Raw genomic sequence first — 20,654 nt, 5'->3', positions numbered from 1 at the left:
TGGAAGAGTTGCCATTTATGTAAAAATTAAATATCATCTATTTTAAAAAATTAAGTAAAAAACAGAACAGAACCCAATAAAATGTAGAGAAACCTTGTAGTTAGCAAAATTTTTCAAGAAAGGGTTGCCACCTGTTAAAAAATGTTTAGCCTAATTAATAATACCACGAAATGCCTTAGATTTTATTTTAATAAAAAAGAAACTATAGTGGGTTTAAAGGCAAATATATTTTGGAAGAGATGCCAATTATGCAATCACATTAATAAAACAAATGAAGTATTTTCTACGCACCTAAATTAATTTTTAGCAGCAATTTTTATGTAGCAGCATTTTAAAAATTTTAAATAGGTGGCAACTCTCTTCTAACTATTTCTAAGAGAAAAATTTATTTTTTAGTCAGACCGTGTCATATTGTTTAAATTTACTTATATTTTTCACCAAAATGTAGCAACGTTCTTGAATATATATTTTCTTTTATATAAGTGCAACTCCCTATAACTATTTCTTACAGAGCAATTTGATGAAGGTCAGTCCTTGTCATATTATTCAGTTTACTTATATTTTTTCCAAAAAAGTGGCAGCGCTACTGAATATATACTTTCATTTATATAAGTGGCAACTCCTTCTATCTATTTCTAATAGAGTAGTTTGATTTAAGGTCAGTCCTCGCCATATTATTCATTTTACTTATTTTTTCAAAAAAGTGGCAACGCTACTGAATATATACTTTCTTTTATATAAGTGGCAAACCCTCTCTGATAATTTTTAAGAGAAGATTTTTTTAGTCAGACCTTGTCATATTATTTCAATATACTTTTTATTTTTTGCCATATTTTTTCAATTCATTTACATATTTTTTCCAAAAATATGGCAACGTGAATATCTAAAAATATTTTGAAAAAAATAAACACATTATAGTTCGTTTAAAAATTTATTCGAAGTTAAAATAACCATATTCGCATAAATAGATTTAAAAACAATTTTATTCTATAAAAATAAAAAAAGTGGCAAGCTTTAGAACAAGTATCACATTTTGCAGTCCTTACTCTCACCCTCAACCATAAACTCCGCTTCACGCCTCTTCATTCTGCCAGTTGCGACCCAAAGCAAACGGCGCGCCCGTGCCCGTCTTCACATAGAATATACCGCTTTTCAGTTGGGCAGGCTCACCGCCCATTCGATAGAGATCCGCAGGTGACATCTCTTCATTGCACTGCCATTCCGGCTCACGCCGCTCACAGCGTGTGCCCCAGAAACCTACATCGGTTGTGATGGACTCAGCAAACATTTTGTAGGCGCGTATGTGTGAGCAACCCACATAGTAGCAGCGACTTTGGTAGAGACCATAATTCGGGTAGAACGTCGCGTTGCCGGTGGGTTCAAGGAAACCCAAATTGCCGCTGGTCTGTATCGACTCGACATATTTGGCATCTGTGGGATCTATACGAAACTCAGCGCTACGATGACGGAACTTAGGACCCGCGGGATCCAAAGCAAAGATTGTGTTGTAGCGCGCGGGTTGAATGAGTTTGCCCGCAGCGCCGGCAATTTGTGCGCCCAACGAGTGACCGATCAGATACATGTCATCGTAATCTGCACCAACTGTGCGCTGCAAGTGTTGCGTGAAGCGTGCGACTTGTGCGCCGAAGCCCTCAATCATTTTGACAACCGCGAAGTAATTCACATTGGTGGCGCTAGCGCTCCAATCAACGATAATCACATTGTAATCGCCGCGCTTGAGATAAGCATTCTTGACGTCGCGATTGAAGGAGCCACGCGACTGACTCATCCAGCCGTGTATGATGATGCTGTTGGTGGGGGAATAAAAGTAAAAACCAGTTATTAATTGGTTGAACTGGCGCGCCTTCTTTTAATTGTGCGCTTTCTATTTTTGTCGTCTGTATACTAACCGCGTTGGTTGCCTGGGATTGAAGCCGGCGCGCAATAATTCTGCGCGCTTATCGCTGATGCGCAGTTCACGCCCACATTCGGGGAAGTCCTGTTTGAAGAGGTAGAAATTCATATTCATGCGCGACATGCCGAAGGGATTCAAATGACTCATAAATTTCTTCAAAAATGACAAATCAAAGTATTTCTTGAAGCCGCGCGGCTCGCGCAAATCGTTATCACATCTATGCCACACACAGAACTTGTCGTCTTCGCTTTCATCCTCCAATTCCTTATCCATATTGAAGTTTCGTTCCATATTACGATGATGGTAGGCCTCCACTTCGAGATTGGTGAGCACATTGGAAGCGATATCGTCCACGACTTTTACTTCGCGCATGGGCGCTAGAATCGCAGCGAACGCTGTGGGATAACAGGTATTGTAGTTATATAACAGTGTATAGTTTAGTTATGTGGAAAATTTATACCAATTATATTTACAAAAAATATACATATGTATATCCTACCTGACTAACCTAACCTACATATGTGATAGCCAAATTTCCATTTTTTCTAATTTTAGTTTTTAGTGTTCTGGTTGGGAAACTCTAATCTAAATTTTCGAATTCTTAGGCAGAATTTCGATTTTGTAAAACACTTCGAATTTCGAGTTTTCACTTTTAGTTCAATATAACGAAATTTCGAATATTCGAAAATCGAATTTCGAGTTTTCACTTTTAGTTCAAAATAACGAAATTTCGAATATTACTAATAATCGAATTTTCAAAAGTGAATTATGATTATAAATTAAAAATTTTAGCTTTTCCGACTTTTCCTTGTATGTACATAAGTGTCAAATTTTAGGTATTCATTCCAAATTTTTTTTTAATGAGTTCCAATTTTTGAATTTCGATTTTATATATTTTCTTTTTTAACTTCGAACATTTTTTTATTGGAATGTCGAATTTTTAGTTTCGAATTATTTATAATTTCGAATTTCAATTCTCTTATTTCGAAATTTCAATTTGAAAATGATTGTTGAAATATTTTTGCAATCCATTTTGATTTTCGAAATATTTTTTAATTTTTAATATTAACATTATTTTTTTATTTTCGATTTTCAAATTTCGAAAATACTTGACTTGAACTTTTTTGCAATTAGTTTTGATTTCGAAACCTTTTTTTATTCCGAATTCTAATTTTGAAATTTTATTTTCGAATTTTAAGTTTTGCTTTTTAATTTCGAATTTTTGTTTTCATTTAAATTCTTTTTCGTTTCGATTTTTGAAATCACTGTTTATTTCGAATTTTAACTTGTTTATGGAATTTCGAAATATAAATTTCCTTTCTAATTTCGATTTTTTTTTTCTATTTACTTAAAGTAATGGACGTAAGAATATTTATTGAAATAATTTTTGCATGCTGTTTTGATTTTCGAAACCATTTTTAATTTCGAAGCTGTTGTTTTTGGAATTTCGAAATTTTCCTTTCAAATTTCGAATTTTCGATTTTCATTTAAAATATTTGATTTGAGAATTTTTATTTATTTATATTATTATATTTATTCTATTTTTCTATGCCTTTCTATTTTCGTAATTATTTTTAGTATCGAATTTTAATTTTAAACTTTTTTGGAATTTCGAAACTTAAATTTAAAAAATTAAAATTAAATTTCTAATTTCGAATGTTTGGTTTTCATTTAAAATACCTTATATGAAAATTCGACTGTAACAGTTCACCAACCCATTTTGATTTTCGAAATTTTTTTAATTTCGATTTTTGGATTTCAATGAAAATTCTTGATTTCAAAATTAGTGTTATTTTTCCATTCCATATTGATTTTCGAAATTATTTTTAATTTCGAATTTTAATTTTAAACTTAATTTTGGAATTTCGAAATTTTCCTTATAATTTCGAATTTTTGGTTTTCATCTAAAATACTTTATTTGAAAATTCGTGCTGAAACAGCTTAGTAACCCATTTTGATTTTCGAAACATTTTTTAATTTGAAATTTTAATTTTAAACTTAATTTTTACATGCGAAATTTTATTTTAAACTTAATTTTGAAATTTCGAATTGGCAGTTTCGAAAATTTTTGTTTGGATTTAAAAGCATTTGATTTGAAAATTAGTTTTTAAATGCTTTTGCTTTCCTTTTTTAATTCCAGTTCTTAATCCACAACAGTTTAAATTATTTTTTTACTGCTATTTCCATAAAATTAAAGCTTTTTCAATTAAATGTGACCTTCAGGCAGCAATTCGTCTTAATGAAGTCATTCACTTACCGCAATTACTGCTGATAAACGCTACCACAGCCAAAAGCAACAAAAGTAAATCCGAAGCTTTGTGACTAGTAGACATTTTTGCAAAACCAAAAACAAAGAAGTGTGCTAAATTTTAATTAAAAAAATCTAATTCGTTGCTCCGAACTGCTCACTCCGCAACCAGATAACTCAGCAGTTCCACAAACTGCTAGTTCACCGTTGATTTAGTGTTGTGTTTAAATCCACGAGACCACGTCAGTGCAAATGCCGCGTATTAATTTTATTTAATTTTTTCCGATTTTAATTTATTTTATAATATTTTATTCAACAGCTACAATCGTGCCACAAGCGCGCTGTGTGTTGATGCAACTTGTTTGCGCGAGCAATTCAATCGTAAAGCGCAGCAAAAACAATCACAATCGCAATCACAACAATAACAATAACAAGAATAACAATAACGCGGATATGATTTTACAGTGGCAAAGCGCCAATGGCCAACAACAATAATTATTCTGCACGGCTTTGTGCTCGCCGATATCGCGCTCTCAGCGTTTGTTCTGCCCGGTTGCCGGTTGATCACAGCAGCAGCTGCTATTGAACTCTGTTGGCCGCCGTCATGGGCGCGGCACTTTTATACAACCTGCCATTCGGCGCGTGCGACTAGAGGACGAGTGCTTTACTGCATGAGAATGCTGTGTGTGTGTGAGAGTGTGTTTGATAAGTGCATGTGTGTTAGTGCGGCGTTGTTTTTATTGTATCGTGCATTTTTGTTTTTGTTTTTGTTGTGTTGTAACTGCGATTTGTTCGCGCTCGCCAATTGCACAAGTTCAAAATTGTCCGGGTATTATCGCGTGCTGCGTCCTGTGGGTCGCGGGTGGCGGATTGCTAACTATAAACAATGCAGCGCTGGGTGGAGCGGCATGGAGTACGGATTAAAGCTTTTCAATTAGTAGGGAATTCCGCTGTCATTGGTGTTTACTGTGAAAATGCAAGCGATCTTACATATGCACGAATCTGTGTGTGGGTGTGTGTGTGTTTATAGGCAAACGAGCTCATAAATGTGATTACATAAGTTATGCAAGCGTAATGCTCGTGGCTTTCGCGTGTCAACACGGCTTATACGCTAGCTCTGATACAAATAGGCACTTACGGTATATTTTTGGACTGTTTTCGGTCATATTCAGATTGTACTATAGATTGGTGGAGGGAAAACAAATACTTGTCCGTTAGGTGGCGCTGTCGTCGAATTATTACTAAATTGCTTTTATATTTCGATGAAAGCTTCTCTGTTCCTGATGAACAACTTAAGATACATCAGAAAGGAACCCTCGGCCTTTCTATTATTTTCTGCTATCTCTTGACAGCTTCTTCAAAAGTCATTATATGGTGTTCCCAGTCCGCTGGCATGTCTTCATATACCATACACACCAATATACCGTACGTCATAAGCGACCATACAACTGCTGCGTGAAGCCAACGAGTTACCCGAGACGTTAGTCTTCAGTTGAGCTCCACCATCCTCTTAATGGTACTGGTGTAAAGGTGGGTGCTTTATTTATTCTAGCGTCTAAGTTGGGTTTCAATGAAAGCTTTCTGTCGAAAAAACATAAACTAAAATGAGGATAAATATGTTTGCGCATGCGATGTGAAACTAAAAAGGATTAAGAAAGTTCGCAGTCTAAATTTGTTGAAAAGGTTTGCCACTCTGTTGCAGAAAGCTAATTACTGAAAATTTAAAAAGGTCGCCATAGATTTAATTTTTTAATAAAATCGATATAATTTTAAAAAAGTTTGGTAAAGCTTATAGCTGAAAATATTTTTAGCAGTGTTGCCATATGCTTCAAATTTTCTTTTAAAAAATTAGTTTTTAGAATTTCGATATAAATTTAAATAGATGGCTTAAAATTGAAAATATTTCCATCGGAGTTGCCATATTTTCAAAAAATTTAAACTAAATTCAGAAATAAAATAAAATTTAAATAATCGTATAAGGCTAGAGTAGGCTTGTAATTGAAATGTTTTGGCAGTGTTGCCACATTGATTTTAAAAGAAAATGTAAATAATAATATGGAATAAATATTTTTAACAGCGTTGCCACATGCTTAAAACCTTCTATAAAAAAATTTTCCTACAATCTCTATATCAATGTAAAGGCTTCAAAATGAAAATATTTCCGGCGGAGTTGCCGTATTTTACAAAATTTTGAATTCAATTTTAAAATAAAACTAGACTAATGGCAACAAGCTAGTGTAGGCTTATAATTAAAAATATTTTTTTGGCAGTGTTGCCACATGTTTTAAAACCAAAATTTATGAAATAAGTGTAAGTTGTTGCAGAAATATTTGTATATACACTGAAACAATTAAATATGTGTAAAATATTTATATACATATGTATATGAGTTAACTTCTAACACAATTCAAGAACCCGTTTTATGCGCTTAAATTAAGCAAGTCTAAGTTTTGCTATAGTTCCGCAAATTAAATGCATAACTGTCTCTATGCAACTTTTATTTGTATTTTAATATGTTTTTGGAGCAACCAGTTTCGTGGCATTTTTTCATTGATTTTTTTTACTAAATATACATACATATCTACATCAAGCTCGGGAGTTTTATTTATATGCGTAAAAAAAGTGGAATTAAGCACTCAGTTGGACGTCAGCAGCAAATCGAAATGAATGAGTGAATGTGTCAGAACCCGAATCGGTGCATTCATGGGATTCCCGCGCGTGCCATTCATGCCTTGTTTTAGTTTTTACTTTTTTTGGATATTTTTTTGTGCTTTTTGAAAGACAACTAAAAGCGGCGGGAAAAACTATTCACAAAAGCAAAACAAAAAACATAAATTTGTACAAAAAACGTACACGTTTTCATACGCACACACATTTGCATGCATATTAAGTGATAAAAAATATAACTGCAAACGCATACATACAAGTATTTATATTTATTTGTGGAGCTATGCAAAACAGTGCACCAAATCGCATTCTCATACTCTTACTCATATATGTTTGGGAGTAGATATATAGATATACATATGTACATACATAAATATTAAGGTGGGTCAAAAAAAAATCCAAATTTATTTTTCTTTTGGAATTCTCAAAAATGTGTTTTTTGACACCTCTAAAAAGTTTCTCCAAGTATGAGCTCTTAATTGTAAGGGGAAGGTCCCGCCTTACAGTTTTCTGCTTTTTTCTTATTATCAGATAGACAAGTTTACTTCACGCTGCCAGCTACTCGAAAACATATGTTGTTTCATAGTTTTGTAGCAATTTGAAAGCCCTAAAGAAATGGTCTGTATAATTTTTCGACTATGTTAAACGATTACGAGATATCTAACGTCAAACATCAGTTAAAAAAATCAAAGAATTAAGAAGATAAAGAACCTATTTTTAAGGACCAAACAAAAAAAATAAATTTTTTTGAACCTAATGTAATGTGGATATTTGAAAAACACCTAATATATATTAATAAACGTATGTATATCAAAAATATTCGATTTTTTGACCCACCCTAATATATGTATATGAATACTAGTATATCGAAAACATTCGTTTTTTAGCCACCCTAATGTATATGAAAATTCGTATATCGAAAATATCAGTTGTTCTGACTCTCCCTAATGTATATGAATACTCGTATATCGAAAATATTCATTATTTTAGACCCATCCTAATATACATATATATATGTACATACATACACACATATATGTATGTATATTCGCTCGCTTGCATGCGAATCAAAATGTGCTGCGGCTGCGGCTGCGGCGTCGCTGTGGCTGCTAACGCGCATATTTATCTGCAATTTCGGCATGAATGCGAAAACCAAACTTAAATCGCCTTTTATTTCGCACGAATACGGGAATTACACTCCTTCCTTAATATCATCGACATTGCAATTTTTATTTAATTCGACTTTTGTTTGTACTTTTTGCGCTTGCCGTTTACGCTTGTGCTTTTTCGGCATTTACACGCATGGCAGTTTCCTGGCAAACGACTCTGTCACTACCGAAGTCAGTAGATTCATGCATTTCATTCTTTGGGGAAATGTAGTTAGCGCGCGTCGAAGTAGTGAGTAATTGAAAATGACGTGGCAGGTGAGTTTTTTGTTAGGTTTTCTCCATTAGTATGCTGCAGTGATCGCGTGTAGATTCCAATTAAAACGCTACAATTAGCAATATTCAAGTTGCAGCTGCATTTAGTATCAGTTTTTATTGCTCCCCAGGGGTTCCAGTTGGCGTGTAATGACACGCTTACAGCTGAAACGCTCGCTTAACGGGTAATTTTTTACTAATCTGTCGCTTTACTGTTAACTGCTTTGATTTCATACAAATCATTGTTACTGTGAATTTATAGAGAAATTAGAACATTGAACAGCAATTCATATTATGTCATTAGAAACAACAATGTTTGATGGAAATTAGTTGTAAAGACTTTTAGGTTTTATTACAAGAAAACAGAGATTTCATTAAAAATACAAAGCATTAGTGAAATTATAGGAAATTATATTTTATTGTCGTTAATAAATACCTACTTATTAGACTATATACTTATCAGTTAACTATTGAGCTGAACTCACTGATAAATGTTCCGAGAGTCCCACAAGAACAGTTCAAACTCCCCTGCGGCTATATTAACTCATATTTTCAAAACCCTTTCACAAGTTCAAAGTTCGAAAATGGTTCTTGTACATATTTTAAGATTGCCGTGGTGCTTCCAGTTGAACTTACCCCCCTAGAATACCACATAGACAATTAAAACCCTCCTGCGGCTTTACTAACTTTTATATACAGAACCGTTTCACAAGTTGAAAGATCGAAAACGTTGCTTACACTTATTTTAAAATTTCCGTTGGAGCTTCCAGATGAACTTACTGCCCTAGAACCCTGATAATTATATAAGAAGATTGGCTTTAAGCTTTGTGTACTCCACGATATAAGCGATTGGAAGAGCGACGGTTAGTGAGGTCACAGAGCTTGTTGAAATTCGCGTCAAGCACAGGCATCCAAAAAAGACTACTGCGGAAGGACTTCGTACCGAAAATTCATCATCATCTTGGATTCCCTTCATCCAAAAATGTGCACTGCAGAGTAGTTTAATGAATACAAATTTTTATCAAAAACCTCATTCCGTTAATCATTAATTACCAGAAAACTATACATGTTGAAGGAAGTGTACAAATTTCAAACCGATCGGTCAAGCCAAATTTTGCTCACCGACTCCAAAAACCATGTTTAGAGAACAAGCTTAAATTATTAAAGAATTTATTCTGGTTCTGGAGATATACAAAGTTCTTAACTTTTTCAAATTTATAGCTGCCAATAGTGGCTTAGTTTCCAAGAAGGAAAATTATTTGTGTGGCCTCCCCGCACTTTGTCTGATCCTCGTTCATCACAAGACCAACCTCTTTCGCTTCTTTTATTGGTTGGAGCATACTGCGATGACAGCGCTGTTCCTAAGGCATATGCTGTCAATATCCTCGGTATCCGTACCTCAGTATCACTGTAGTTTTAGAGCAAACAGTGTCCAGCGGTTGAGATAATCGGCACGTTTAAATTTTTTCAGCATTATGTTGTTCCGAGAGTTAATCACTATGTCTAAATCCTTGTCTGGTGTGGAAGGCATCGGAGAGGTTCATGCCGATTTTGACGGAGCTGATGGTTGCGATCAACGTCATTCTCCATAAGCGTATGAGTTTCGCAGGGAAAGCAAATTTAGGAAGAGCTTTGAATAAGCAGATCCTGTCAGTGCTGTCTAAAGCGACTTGAAGTCGACTAAAAGGTGATGGATGTCGATATGTTTGTCAAGAGTTTCCTACAGAATTTGACATGCTGTGAAAATCTGGTCTATCATGGGCTTGTCAGGTCAAAGGCTGCACCAATAACGTGGAATCAGTTTATTTAAAATGGGATTAAGATGGCGGTGACTTCACGGTAGCTGTCAGCAAGTTGGCTTCATATATGAAAAGCAGGCGACTTGCCTGGCCAGTGCTTGGGTGACGCTCGCACCGCGAAGTGTTGTGATTTGAATGTCACGCGGTGACTGCAAAAGAAGGCTGCCAGCTAGTTCTATATGTATAAGGAAAGAGGCACCTTGCCTGGCCAGTGCTAAAGTGATGCTCACACCGCAAAGCTTTGTTGTTCTTAAGCCGCCTTAGTGCTGTTTTCACCTTGTTTCGGTCAAGCGGCAGAACGACAATGTTATCATGGTAGATTGTTGGTGCGGGTTCTTCTTCAGCCTCATAACTTGAAATCTATGACTGAAGAATAATATGCTGCTATTGTAATATGGTAAAATGGAATCATATATATTTCATAGAACTTAATTTCAGAAATGGTTAACCGCACTCATTTGCTCACTGTACCACAGACCCTTTTCTTTAAACGTTGATATATTTGAATCCGTTTAAGTGAAAATAAATTGATATGAGTTACAATTAGAACATATAAGTACATATTATCAAAATTTTAAATAAATTGATAAAAATTTATAAAGTCACATCCATACTATAGCAAATTACTTATACTAATAAACTACAAGGGGTTAGTGACCGATCAGTGGCACACTTATTCTGATTTTTTGCATATATAATGAAACGAATTTATCAAATCAGGAAGGTTTAAGTGCGGCAGAAGCTGTTGATAATATAAAAAATTCATACCGGGAATGTTGTTTTTGTAATTATTATTGACGGAAGAAATATTTCGTTGAGGTTTATTGTATGGAACACAGGAGACGATAATGAAACACTTTAAAAGCTTTATTTTGCTGAAGGAAAGCGAGAGTATTGTGAAGTCCGAGAATGACTTAATCTCTTAGTGAACCTAACATTATATTTCACGATAAACCTGAAATGGGTTTCGTGACATAGTCCTATTCCTAGTAACTGCGCAGCATATGAAATAGCCGGATCAGTCATCACTCTACATTTGGACTTCGAAAAAGAAGGAATTTGTATATCTCTGACTATTTAAACGACAAAATTTACATATATATAGCTCAATCTCAGTGAAGTCAATCCTTAATTTGCTCAACAAGTAGGCAAACGGGGCATGAATGGAACAAGGGCCGCCCATATTGACTATTCAAATTCAAAAGGAATGACAGAAGAAGTCTAGTGCGAGTGCTCTTATTGGCAGACAAGCTAGCAGACCAGGAACACATATAATGACTATTGTAGAAACTGTCAGAAGATAGTGGAAGTAGAGACTATAGAGCATCTGCTTTGTGAATGCAAGGCTTTGTTCAGGAAAATAATTGCAACTATCAGACGAGAGTTTCTAGACGATGTTTCAGAGCTTGCAAAACAAACATTTTTGTATGGCTGAACTTCGTCGGAAGCACGGGGTGGTTCAGAGAGCACATCATTAAATGAGTGTATTTTTGCCGCTCTTCCTATCCACCTACCGAATGCCATTACTAAGTAGTATCTTAACGCAATGTTAAAAAAAAAGAATTCGGTATAAAAAAGTGAGCTGAGTGGGCGCTGTGATAGGGTGTACCTCAAAATCGGAGAGATCATAACTCTCAACAAGTTATGTTGCTATCTAATTAATTCAAGCTGAACCTTAAACATGTCATTGGCACCCTGCACCAAGATAAAAATTTGGTTAGAAACTCAAAATCGATCGTTAACATATTTATAATGCGCTCCAGGTACTTCAACGATATTTGAGGGTTCAAAAGATCTGTCGAAGTTTGTTTGGCGTCGCAACAGGCTTGATTGTAGATGTCCAAGCACGATCTTTCTTTAGAGAGAGACCGCTACAAAAAATCGACGGAATTACACAACTGAAATGAGGAATACAACTCTGATATACGACAACCAGTGCGTAGTAAGAATAAATACAACTTCTCATATGAGTTTATAGCGCCAACTGGCATAAAGCGACTAGTGTGAAGGTATACAGCGAGAATCAAGAGCAGCTTTGTTCTAGATACTGTAGCAGGTTAAACTCCTACTTATCCAGTATCGACTCCGACATATCAAATACATATCAAGCGTGCAACTAGTCCCCACATGACACTAATCGCTTCTTTGCATGCCCAGCTAATCCTACAAATCTGACATCCCTCTCCATGTGGTCCGACCCCGTCGAAACAGCACGTTTCCTGGGTCTACCGCTGGATGACCTCGATGACAACTTATTTGAACCTTACCACCCTAAAGGGGACCAGATAACCGTTACAGTAACAACAAGTAGTCTGACTGTCGGTTTCTCTGTAACTGACGTTTTCTATCGCGCTAAACCCTCTCTCTCTCTCTCTCTCTCTCTCTCTCTATCTCTCTCATATTGTTCACTTTATTGCGGCTTTCACTCACTCTTTTAGCATTGGAAATTTATTACTTACGTCCCATGCGAATTCTCTTATCATTAACGGTAATAAAATGTTGCCAATAATTGCATTACATTGCATTAGCCGGAGTTGGCCATTGGCAGGCCGCGCACGAAGCGCGAAATGGCGCGACTTAATTAACTCATTACAAATCTGGCTAATTGACATTGATTTGTTGTGCGCCTTTAAAGTGCAACATTTTCGTGGACACACCCACACACATGCAAACACACACAAACACATAGCGAATAATTACCAAAAAGTGGTTTCATACACTCATACATATTGGAAGGCACATAATATTTGAATGCGATTATTAGAGAGCAAGCCATTTATATTATTGTTGCAATTAAATGTAATGCTTTCGAGATAATTAAATTTGAAATTAAGCTGATTGAATTTGCTGCCATACGCCTAATTGTTTGCTTTTCTATGCCACGCACACATGCACATACTCGTACATACATACGTTTATACCTACTGGCAATTAGATGAAATATATTTCGGCTTCCAGCGCATTAGTATGTGTATATGTTTGTTTTTGTAAACCAAGGTACAATATTTAGCATTATATTATTGCAATTATTTACTATCTTGCTTCGAACTTGTCGAATTTCATACTAAAATTGTTCCATACCGCTATGGGCAAAAAGTAGTAAGACTTTGTTCGTAATTTTAAAATTCTTAATTTATTCTTTAAAATCTGTATCGTCTTTAGGAATCCCAGCAATCCCTCCTGGTTCCAATACACTCGTTCGAACATTTTTTCCAACCTTCGAAACAGTTATTAACATCAATTTCGAAAACAGCCTTCAATGCGCGTAGCGATTCTCGTATAATGTCTTCAATTGACTCAAAACAGTTTCCCTGGAGCAGTCGTTTGAGTTTGCTGAATAGCCAGAAGTCTCACGGAGCTAAGTCTGGCAAAAATCCGGTGTTTGGTGCGCCATACTGGTTGAAAGTTTGTCTAAAACCCCACGAAGAATCAATGCAGTATGCGACGGTGCATTATCGAGCTGCAAAACCCACGAGTTGTCGGCTCATAATTTCGGACTCTTTTTACGATTAGCATCGCGTTGATAGTTTGGTCGGTCGAAAGAAATTCGGAATGCACTACACTTCGATAATCGAAGAAAACTGTCAACATAACCTTGAATTTTACCTGCTTTGACGTGTTCTTTCCGGCTTCGGCTCTCCTTTGCCACGATATTCGGCCGATTGATCCACTGCTTCCGGGTCGTAAGCGTAGATCAAAACTCATTACCAGTAATTATACGTTTCATGACATTCTGGTAGTCGGAATGCATTGTTTCACAGACATTAACGCGACGCTGTTTTTCGAAAAAAAATGAGAGATTTTGGAACCAATCGTGCTTTCACTGATCCGTAAATTCACATTTTTTTTATTTATTTGTTAAATGAAATGCCTCTTCAGAAAAAGATTACAAAAAATGCTTTGGAAGCACATTAACCACACAATTAATCCTTTTAACTTGACTGAGGATCTTCATACCAATAGTGGAAACATCCCTTTACTGTTCTTAGCGAATCATTAACATTCTGAATTACGACTTACGGAATTTTGGGGGTTCCTATTAATACTTGAAAGTGAGGTTATGAACATTTTTACGCATGATATTTTGCTCCAAGTCCTGATCGAAGCAGGATTGTCCACATAGACTTTAGACTTAACATACCCCCACAGGAAAAAGTCTAACAGTATGATATCACACGATCTTGTTGGCCAATCGACCGGCCAAAAACATAATATCAACTGCTCACCCAAATGTTCGCTCAATAAATTGAATGATTAATGCTCTCTAATCTCGAGATCACGATCTTCAATTTCAGGCATCAAATAATCGGTTATCATGGTGCGATAACAGTCGCCATTGACGGTTACGTTCTCACCGGCATCATTTTTGAAAATTTGGACCGATGATTCCTCCGGCCCACACACTACACCTAACCATTGTTTTTCCTCAATGAAATGAGAGCTCTTGGATCTCTTCAGGTTGCTCTTTGTTTCAAATGCAGCAGTTTTGCTTGTTTTCACATCCTTTGAGCCAGAAATGGACCTCATCGCTGAACAAAATTTGGCTCGAAAACGTCGGATCTTCTTGGAACTTTTCAAGAGCACATAGAGCAAAACGATATCGCTTAGGAAGGTCGAGCGGCTTATGTTCTAGCACAAGGAGTATACTTTCAATCAGGATCTCGACGTAAAATGCGCCAAGCCATTCCATACGTTAGTCCGAGTTACTGCGAACGGCGCCGAATCGACTCTCCACGGTCTTCGTGTACACTCTCAGCTACGACTGCTATATTTTCTTCACTGCGTGCTGGACGTGGTCTATTCGGCCGAATATTATCCAATAATGAATGGTGGCTCTCAAGATGGGTGATGGTGTAGTGAATAGTACACTCAGTAGACCGATTATGTTGACCATAAATTGAGCGAAATACATTCTTGAATTTTCGTAATTTGAACGATTTGCAAACATTGTTCAGGCGTTAGTCTTTCCTTGATGAAATACCAAACAATACTGAATAAAAATAAGATGACAGCTCGACATGAGTCCCGCCTGATCTGTCAAAAAAAAGTAACTCTACTTGGATCACCCGTTATTAGTATATACAACTTATTCCTCAAATCAAACTGGTACAGATATTTCCAGATACATTTACAGAAATTTAATCCTTCATAGTATCCCAGTAGGCAAGGATGCATACTATTCGGTTTCGTTCGAACCTAACACTCCTTACTGTTTATATTTTTCTGCTGCTCAGTCTAATAACTTGTTTAATTATAATCTGTTCTAAAATAATATACACGACTAATTGTTGTTGCTTTAATATTTGCCAATATATATACTTACATATACATATTCACATTTATTACCAACAACACGTGTCGCATATTCAATTGCCATCGACAGCCACACACTCACACGCACACATAACTAGCGACGCGTAGCGATGGCCTCGTGCAATTGAGGTGTCTGTCTGTCTGTTTTTTACTGGTGTTACATGTGTTGTAATTATGTTGGTATTTGCTGTAATTACAAACTCATTTTTGTTGTTATCTTGTCGGTTTAGCAATTACATGTGTACAATACAAATGCGTGCGCCAAATAAATCCCCCACACACATATACACATGTACCTATACAGACGCACATGCGCAGCGCGAATTTGTTGTCCTTTGGGACGCGACTAGGCGCTTATCTGGCGCTGCGTCGGCAGAAAAAACTTGCTTCGACATTAAAAGCATTCAAATTAAATACATTTTTGTTTAGTATGCAGCTAAGCTGTCCTTAAAAATTAGCCCAAATTAATTAAAGGCAGACATTATCGCGATTTTCTGCACAAAAATAAATTTGTTTATTTATATTTGTGTCACCCTTTTATTTAATTACATTAAAATTAATATTAATTTGAATTTAAAGTAAACAAGATAACTTTATTTTTTGTAAGCGCAATGGAAAAGAGGTGAGCGCAGTACATGATGTTATCATGGTGGGCCGCAAGAAATGAACTAGGTTTAAACGAAACTCGTACAAATATTTTTCTGTTTCGCACAGCTAAATACCTGGATGTTGGAAACGATACCAAACTAAGTACTTAGCTGGATAAAAGTCCGGGCACATTCCGTTTACTTAGTCCCGACTGTCATGGAAACGAATCAGTTTTGACACATGGAGCACTGGTTTGATGGCCAGCATTATAGAAATACTATAATATCAGAAAATTAAATGAAATACTGAAAGCAGCCTGCAATATACTCCTGCATAAACTGAACATAGACGTCTTTTCTCGAAAAGTAGTAGTAGTCCGCTAAAAGAATAAGGGCGTTAGAAGGCTGGAACAAAAAAGATTATGGGCATAGCACCATCTTGGGCCAGCTAAACTTAGGTGAAGTTAGAGGCTGCTCCTAAGAAGGATCCCACTTGGAAAGCTTAAAAAGAAGTAAGTCTGGCTATATCTATACAAGATTAGATTTCAATAGCGACTTTCGGGTATGGATAAGTCCGCTGGAAACGATCAAACGAGAGCTTTATACGCAGTTTGAACAAATATCTCAGAGTAAGAAATATAATAACCAACAACAATAGAACGAAGCAGATATGCACCTAGTATGATCAGACTAGAATTAAAGACTTATTAGATAGGTGTAGGAACAACAAAGTTCAAACTTTTAGTGGGTATCCGACAGACCATGCTTTCCAATACCGACCAAAAACTGTAGTCCAATAAATTTAAATCTGGACTTCCAGACGGCCAATCATTTGCAGCTATTTAACCAGCAATATTGCTTTTAAGGAACTTTTGAGGGGCTTTTGTCTTGCTGGAATTTTGTTAGAGGATCTCCATCGAAGAGAATAAGTATTGCTTAACTGATTTAACAGGCTTTCTAAAACATCCTACTGGTACACTTTTGTGCACGTTTTAACTTCCTGTTCGCAGATGTGAAGAGGTGTAATGCCTTTACAAGAGACTCTTAACCAAACCATTAATCAACTGGATAGTGACCTTGAAGAACCCTTGAAATAACATTTTTGGCGTTTTTGGAAGTTCTCGCGTATATTTTGATCTTTGCCTATTTAAAGCTTCTTCAACAGTAAACAATTTTTCATTTGTAAAAATATACCTACATTGAAGGATTTCACCTCCGTGTGCCACATAAGAAGCTGCTTGCATCTGGTGGGACTAATTTGCTTCAAGGGCGTTGTCAGAAAATGACCCATTTGCTATAGCTAGATAGGCTTTCATGTGCAAATCTTCTCGAATTAATCATGGCATTGATCTGGCCTGTTGATAGTGGAATTTATTGTCAAGAACTGTTTAAGCTAAGAATTTAATGCTCACCCTCCGCGAGTTTTTTTTTATGGAACTGGCACTGGAATCACTGAATCACCTAAATTCGATTCGAAGAGTGTTACAGATAAATGGGAATCAAATTCGTTCTTTTCATTTCGAAGTATTTCTTTAATTGTCCAAATACGATCCACAACCGCATAGATATTCGGATTGACCGATTCTCTTTCAAAAAGCAAGCAAATTTAAGCTTCAACTTGTAGGTTTTGAACGCAGTACCGGCAGACTATAAAACAAGAAAAAACGTTAACTTAGGCTGCACTGAAATTATAATCTTCCTCTTTTTTATTGGCGTTGACACCGCTTAAAGTTATAGCCGAGTTTACAACAACGCGCCAGTCGTTCTTTCTATTCGCTGTTTGGCGGCAATTAGTGATTTCAAGTGTAGCCAGATCCTTCTCTACCTGGTATTTCTAACGGAGTGGAGGTCTTTCTCTTCCTCTATTTACTCCGAATATTCTCAGAGCTGGAGTGTTTCCATTCATTCGGATGTCAATGTCATCGTTTCATCGACTGCGGTATCCCCCATTGTCTGTCGAAAACGCATAACGCTGACTAATTAGATATTGTCATGAACCATGCCCCTGCACCATATAGCAGGACGGATCGTCATTCTTAATACATTTGCAGTGGTCGTCATCAAATGGGTAGTCTCTCATTCGAGGCTGTTTTCTTTACGTGGCGGGTCCCAAACCCAGCTCACAACCCTGTGGAGGGATGTTTCGCCTTCTCACTTCAGCTCGCCTTCAAACGGATGTTCTTTTGGGCTATTTGGTCTATAGCCGGAAGTCGTGAGCAGCTTGAGCTGTATGGAAATAATGGTTTATGGCCATTCCCAAATGAATGGCGCTCAGAGAACTTCACACAAATGCAAGAACTTGATTTTGGTCTGTCAGTTTCATAGCAAATTTAGTGAAGCTATCTCCTCAAATGAAAAAATTGTCAACAAGGGCTCTTGATTCCGATCGGTTCGTTTGTATGACAATTGTATGCTATAATGGTCTAATATCGGTTCCGACAAATAAGCAGTTTTTTGGGGTGAAAAGGGCGTATACAAAATTTGACATCGATATCTCAAAAACTGAGAGACTATTTCGCGTATATACAGGCAGAGGGACTTGGCTAAATCGACCAGCTCGTCATGCTATGGGGTCTCTGATGTTTCCATATGGGTGTTAAAACAATCGGAGAGACATGATTTACTTTTCTCGGTGTATAAATATACGATGACGATTACTGCTGCTTGACACGAGGAAGCACTAGAGCATTTTTGTTGCTTAAGACGAGCTCATAGAATAAAGGAACAGAACAACAGCAACATAACATAAATCAAAGTGGTTAACAGATATTAGAGCAATATGGCGGTCTTCTTAAGATTTAATTAAGTGCGTGAAATGACCCGAAAAATATGTGCCTCATTTCAAAAACTGAGTCGCCAAAATCGTCACATCAATGTGGCATGCTTCATCAGCAGGGGGGCGACAAATGCATAAAATGCGTAGGAATGTGCGACCTTTTGATGCCGCAGCTCAATTTTGAACTTTGGAATGCATTTGCTCGCATTCAAGTGCACACTCTAAATAAATGTATGCATGTGTGTGTACATGTGTGTATGTGTGTATTTAAGCCTCAATTGCATGCACGCGCATATGAAGAGCGCTAAATTTACAGTTAAACGAAAGCATTTTACAATGCCTTTCTGCGTTGCCATTGCTCTCTTGCAGTATTTCACTTAATACACACCCACACACACACACACTTGCATATGCATATATGGATGCGGGCAATATGAATGCCGCATGAATGTTGAAAGAGGCAACGTTTGTAATTAAATTTCAAAGGAACACAGCAAAGCGAGGCGGCCTACAAAAGTCCAAGCCGAAGCCGAAGCCCAACTTGCCCATAAGCAGCGCAAACGCACGCACACACATACACACTTAAGCACTCACACCCTCACACACGGCAACGAAAAGCAAAAAGAGAATGCCAAACTGAGAACAATTGTAATATAAACTGCACCAGCGCAAGTGTGTGTGTGTGGCTGTGTACTTGTGCCTCCGACTATGAATGTAGGTGCGCGCATGTGGCAGCATAAAGCCATTTCTACATACATACATATGTATGGGTGTGTGTGTTTGCTAGGCTTTCGTTGGCCGCTTTAATGGCGAAGGACCTTGAATTAAATTTAAATTTCTCATACGCATCGGCATTACAATCTCTGCCATCTCTGCCGTCGCTGCCATTCCGCAGCTTATATTGTTGTACATTTGCTTCCTTTGCGTCGTTTGCAATTGTAGTATTATATATATACATCTATTTTTTCTTTTTTTGCAAAGTTCATCATTTTCCATGATTACATTTAAATCTGCCAGCGTTGTTCGCCAGCAGGTGCAAATTAAATGACCCTGTAGGAATTTAAAGCTAAAATGTTAAAAGTCTGCATGAGAGAGAGAGAGTTTGATTCTAAACTTGACTACTAGTCTTGACACAAACCAAACGAAACATTGAGTTGCCAACTTTTTCCTTTTTAGCAGCAAGGCTGATGTCATTTTGTAGAACTTATATTATATTATATCAAATTTTTTCGTGATTTCCTCTGTTGGAAGTCAGTTGAAATTTTTTTCGAATTCACGATTTTTTAATAATATTATTGGGCAAAAATTTAAAGCATTAGTGTAAAAAAATTTTGAGGGAAAATTTCTTCACCACGAATTAACTAGTTGCAAACCAGTTTGGTAAAACTATTTTTCGTAGAACAATTTATAAGTAAATTAAAACAATATGGCAAGGTCTGACCACAAAGCAAATTGTTGTCTTAGAAATATTTGGAGAAGGTTTAAAAAAGGTATAAAAGAAAGTATATATTCAATAGCGTTGCCACATTTTGCTGAAAAATATAAGTAAATTGAAGCAATATGGCAAGGTTTGACTAGATACCAAATTGTTCTCTTAGAAATAGTTACAGGGGAATTGCCAACTATATAGAATTTCTAAATTGGTGATACAAAATATTGTTTATAAAAGTAGTGAACCACCAAATTGATCACCCTTTATATTTGAACTATATTAGATTTTAAAATATAAAATCCAAATATATATTTGTTACAAATCAATTGGTATAAAATAGTTTTTTAAATTTTAAATTAAAATAAAAAAAAAAAAAATTAAGAAGACTATACCGAAATGCAGTACAAAGTAACTAGCTGCGAACCAGTTGGTAGTAAATATTTTTTTATTTCATATTTAGAAATCTCCCAACAAATCCTAATAAATATTAAAAAGA

General features: G+C 36.2%; 1 protein-coding gene across 1 annotated transcript; it reads right to left on the bottom strand.

Moving 5' to 3' along the window:
* Positions 1-918: 918 nt before the first annotated feature.
* On the bottom strand, positions 919-4,740 carry LOC126752880 (phospholipase A1). Its single transcript, XM_050463892.1, has 3 exons — positions 4,173-4,740; positions 1,911-2,310; positions 919-1,808 (listed from the first exon to the last, which is right to left on the bottom strand). Exons 1-3 carry the CDS (start codon positions 4,246-4,248, stop codon positions 1,073-1,075), a joined length of 1,212 nt encoding a protein of 403 aa, XP_050319849.1. The 5' UTR covers positions 4,249-4,740; the 3' UTR covers positions 919-1,072.
* Between the last annotated feature and the right edge of the window lie 15,914 nt (positions 4,741-20,654).

The sequence above is a fragment of the Bactrocera neohumeralis genome, chromosome 3, assembly GCF_024586455.1.
Source record: "Bactrocera neohumeralis isolate Rockhampton chromosome 3, APGP_CSIRO_Bneo_wtdbg2-racon-allhic-juicebox.fasta_v2, whole genome shotgun sequence".
NCBI lineage: Eukaryota > Metazoa > Arthropoda > Insecta > Diptera > Tephritidae > Bactrocera > Bactrocera neohumeralis.
The sequence above is the reverse complement of the archived record's forward strand: the minus strand, read 5'-3'. Positions and strand labels throughout refer to the sequence as shown.